Genomic DNA, 4,567 nt, shown 5'->3' on the forward strand with positions numbered 1-4,567 from the left:
TGCTACAGTGAACGAGAAGCGTCCCTGACCTCTTTTTTTCCATTTTGTAGTTCCTCACTTTTCCGTACAATAATGCGTCTGCTGTTGACTGATCGGATATTGGAATCAAACACAAACTTTGAGCGAATGTTCGAATATCTGAACACTCAAGTAAACTTCACTGACTGTCCGAGTATTTGGATACACCAGCTATTGGGATGTTTGACGTGCTATTTCAGAAGAGTGACATTTCGAAAAGTGGTCTTCTCTAGCATCGCCTCCCACAGTAATATTTCTGAAGTAGTGATCTCACAGTTCATGTCCGATAGTTGTAGTTGGGTCAAAACGACATGAATCATGAGCGTAGTTGCGGTGCATTTGCGTACAGGCTCGAAACGGCGCGGAGGAAGTAGCAGTTGGAAGGTAGTTGGGACCATAAAAAACTGTAGCGATGGGTGGTGCCGGCAAGCGTTTCACCACGCTCTTCGCCGCTACGCTCCACCGGACGGCCTCAAGAAGAGACGCGTACGCAATTGCGTACGTGGTTCACGCCGTTTTGGCCCTACTATAGACGTGTAAATCCGCATCAAACGAATGGTTACATGACGATGCGACGCGTTCTCGGTGAAGGCGTGCACTGAGTTCCCCTTACAGCATGCGGAGAACTCCTCGGACCATCTTTGGTTGTGTTTCATAATTTTTCACTATTTTTTTTCACACAAAATAATTTGATGGATTTACTTACCCTTAACAAGGTCCATTCCCATTAGTCTTATCGAGTGTTTTGCTCCTTGAACGCCTCTAAGATCCTCCTTCAGAGTGATTTAATTTTTGCCCCATTTTTAGTAATTGTGCATGACTAACGTTAGTTGTTATCGGAATCATAGTAAAATTCGAAATTCCGTCCTAGAAGAAGTCTAACTACAGTCAGAGTAAACTGCGTTGTAACATGGCGAGATAGCACGTCTTCGGCGGAGATGTTAACTCTGCTTTCTTTCAACATGCAGAAAACTCCCCAGACCTCCTTTCCTCTTGTTTTTTTTTTGTGTGATTTTTCATTGTTTTCCAGACAGTGATGCATGGTTAGATTTACACTCTCCTAACTAAGTTCTTTTCTATTAGTTTTGTCGCTTGTTTTGCTCCTGAGATGCCACTATGATCCTAGTTTGAAGAGATTCGATTTCTGTTTCTTTGTTTCCTTCGTTAACAATTTATGGGCATGATTCCTCTTTTTTGTAGTTGTAATAAGGAGTAAACAGTGTTCCCCTAGTTTAGAAGTTCCTCCGATTCGAGCATCTCCCCTAAGACTTTGGTTTCCAGGAAGTGGATTTTTGACCCTCCTCTTGGGCATCTGTCCCCAGTTCCTCCCTCTAGGACCAATTTTGGGCTTTGCTATGACTCCAATTATAGCAAATCCTAGTTATGCACAATAGCACAAAAAAGGGGCGGAAGTTGAACCTCTACAAATATAAATATAAATATAAATATAAATAAATAAATAAATAAATAAATAAATAAATACATATACATATACATATACATATACATATACATATATATATATATATATATATATATATATATATATATATATATATATATATACACTTGTGCTGTAAGCGGCGCGGCAGAGCCAGCGTTGCGATGAGACCATCAGTAACTGCAGATCAAGATGGGACCATCAGTTAATCTAGACGGTTCTCAGAAATGAGTGCGGTCGGAAGTGCTACCACTTTAAAGTGTAAAGGGTAAAGTGTCGTTAGGGTGACGGGGGCACTCAGTGGCGCCCTGATTCCCGAGACCCTAACTTACTTTTTCTCTTAGTAACTTAACTTAGTAAGTTTACACGTCATAGATCCTCTAAGACTAATGTTAGGCCTTAGGTTCCCGATTGATTTGATTATTTACCCCCCCACAACGACACTTTACCCTCACTATCATCGTATAGGCTATCCCCACAGCGTCGCTTAGGTAACTGAACCATGATCTGCGTCATTTGAACCAGAATGCAGTAATCTCCGTTTACGTGTGCGATGACTTTAATTGAAGCGAATTTATTGCGCTTTTGATAGGGCAAAAATCTGAAATAGGGCATAGATGGCCGCCAATCCCTTTTTGGTCGGATGCGCTTCCCTTGATTCTCAACGCTTCCTCGCACTTTGCAATTGCTATGCTCGGTGCAATGGATCTGAAGGCGCATCAGAAATGCTCACCGGACTCCCAAGTGCTTCTGGCAAACGTCAGAAGCCACACTTTCCAAAAAGCAGCACATTCTAACGGCGGAGAATTACAAAAACCGACACACACGCAGTATATGACGTGGAATGTGTGAAACAGCGTGCAATCACGTCCACAATACTCATTTCACGCCAGATTACCGCATTCTTTGCGTAGATTTAGGGATTCGTTTTGTCGAATGTGGTTGCTGGGTTGTAGCGCAGCTTTGAGTTTCAAACCTCCCTCACTTTGTGTGAATTTAATTCCTTTTCGAGCTTCACATTCGCTACTTTCTGAGTTCTAGTCTGGTTTAATTGTCGGCTACTTATAGAACAATATGCGAGATTGGTTGTGGTCTCCAGAAGAAGTGAAGGTAAGTTGATCTGTTTTCTCTTGTGTCCTGTTGTTCGTGGTTTGCTTTGCTACTGTTTGATTCGCAGGATACTCCTTCGGTTAGAGCTGGAATGTCCCACGCAAACGAAGCAAAGCTCCGAAGAGAAGGAATAAGGTTGATTATGGAAGTCGGAACAGGCGTTAGAGCGTGAGTCTAGAAGTTATAAAAACTTATTCGATACATAGATTGGCTAGGAAATACAAATGTCCTTGTTATAATTCAAATTTTCGTTTTGTAGTCTATGTTTTACCGCAAAAATTCACGAATAAAATTTTTCCTGTTAATCACCTTCTAATACGAAAGAAAAGAAGATATTCCCGAACATCTGCAGAGCTATTGATGTTTCAACCATCCAATATTTGATGTACCTAGTGATCAATCTTGAGCGGTCTCTTCTTTCAGTAAAGCGTGGCCCACGATAGGAACTGCTGCTGTCTATTTCCATCGTTTTTATATGTTTCATACTTTCCAGGAATTCGCTCGTGAGGTAATCATTCCATATCGTAGAGTTTACTCTTTCTTCTAGCTAATTCATTTGTTTAGATGACAGCAATGGGATGCCTTTTTCTTGCTGGCAAAGTGTCAGAAACACCGAAAAAATGTAAAGATATCGTGACGGCTGCTCAGAATGTTTTCCCCACTGTATATGGGCAGAAGAATCGCAACGCCTTTGTTGTGAGTTTGTGCAACTGATCTTACTTAATTGTCTAAAATAATTATGTATTTTTATTTGTTTGGGATGTTGTATTCATTAAAAACTGTTTGTTTGTTCATTTTTCTCTGTGGTATGATGTCGGAAAATATGATTTCGTATTTTCTTTTGATTAGAATAATGAGAATATTTAGGCTACTAAGTAGATGACTTTATGTGAGCTATCAGCTTGTCACAACGCTATTATAGGACGAAATAATGGGTATTGAGCGTGTGCTGCTCCAAACAATGAAATTCGACTTGCAAGTAGATTTGCCGTACCAATATCTCATTGACTATTCGAAAAAGTTCAAGTTAACTAAGACTGAGGTATGGTCTCTTTCCCTTATCGCTATTACGTTTATTTGCATTACTTGATGTTTTACCTCACCTTATAGATCAACTCTCTAGTCCACACATCATGGACTTTTGTTAACGATAGCTCATTTACAGTTTTGTGCTTAATTTGGGAACCACAGGTGATTGGATTTTCAAGACTTTTGTGAAGCTTTTCTTGCAAATATCGCGATTTAGGTTATCGCCGTTGCCCTTCTTCACCTTTCAATCACAGTTCGAAAAGTGAATATAGGCTTGCCAGATTGTTGGTGGAACGAATACATTGCGAACTTATCGAACAGCCTTATCGATGACATCTGCCATAAGGTACTAGAAATATTTCACCTATAAAGATAGATTTCGTATGCGAGTAGCACTAGTTGCAAATTTGCGACATTTGTCTCAGTGGCATTTTAGCAGGTTTTGGATTTCTACTCTATCTCGAAGGAAGAGAAAATGGATTTCATGCCTCCCCGTCCATTTGTTCTCGGCCAAACACCTATCATGCCAGCACCTGCAGCCGGTCCGTCTTCATGACAATAAAGAATTATTCGTTTTATGGGTTGTACACGAGGTATCTTTCAGCTAAATCTGTTTGTTTAGCAGTTTCCAAGTTGTTATTCTGTGATATGTAATTTGTTATTGTTCTTGGTTTTTGTTTTTCCAAATCAAAATGTTGTCACCACTATTGTCTTCTGCTTTGATTATGCATTTTTGGCACTTGCCAATTTATGTAGAGACTTCCAGTAGTAGATCCCGCCGGATTCCGTTGGCGATTCCTATACTGTTGTTGTAACTACGTTACTGAACGTATATAATCTTTCAATAAATGTATACACTGAGGGCGCCATGTATTCTCATTCGCTTTCGAGCGGTGTTATATTTTAGTACCTAACATTCTCTGATTAATTCGTCGCGGCTGTAAGCTCTACTGCAACCTCTTTTAGTAG

At 40.2% G+C, this 4,567-nt stretch overlaps 1 protein-coding gene across 3 annotated transcripts; it reads left to right on the top strand.

The window, feature by feature from the left end:
• Window positions 1-2,533: 2,533 nt before the first annotated feature.
• On the top strand, window positions 2,534-4,252 carry RB195_015327 (uncharacterized protein; the record flags this gene model as incomplete). 3 transcript variants are annotated; one of them, XM_064205986.1, is made up of 9 exons in its annotated part: window positions 2,534-2,569; window positions 2,637-2,737; window positions 2,993-3,077; window positions 3,134-3,265; window positions 3,492-3,611; window positions 3,680-3,760; window positions 3,816-3,944; window positions 4,035-4,140; window positions 4,203-4,252. In XM_064205986.1, 9 exons carry the CDS (start codon window positions 2,534-2,536, stop codon window positions 4,250-4,252), a joined length of 840 nt encoding a protein of 279 aa, XP_064061866.1. The 3 variants fall into 3 exon arrangements, with proteins under 3 accessions (XP_064061866.1, XP_064061867.1, XP_064061868.1); XM_064205987.1 differs by having other exon boundaries at window positions 4,038-4,140; XM_064205985.1 differs by lacking the exon at window positions 4,203-4,252 and having other exon boundaries at window positions 4,038-4,154.
• Between the last annotated feature and the right edge of the window lie 315 nt (window positions 4,253-4,567).

The sequence above is a fragment of the Necator americanus genome, chromosome V (genome assembly GCF_031761385.1).
Source record: "Necator americanus strain Aroian chromosome V, whole genome shotgun sequence".
In the NCBI taxonomy this organism is placed as follows: Eukaryota; Metazoa; Nematoda; class Chromadorea; order Rhabditida; family Ancylostomatidae; genus Necator; species Necator americanus.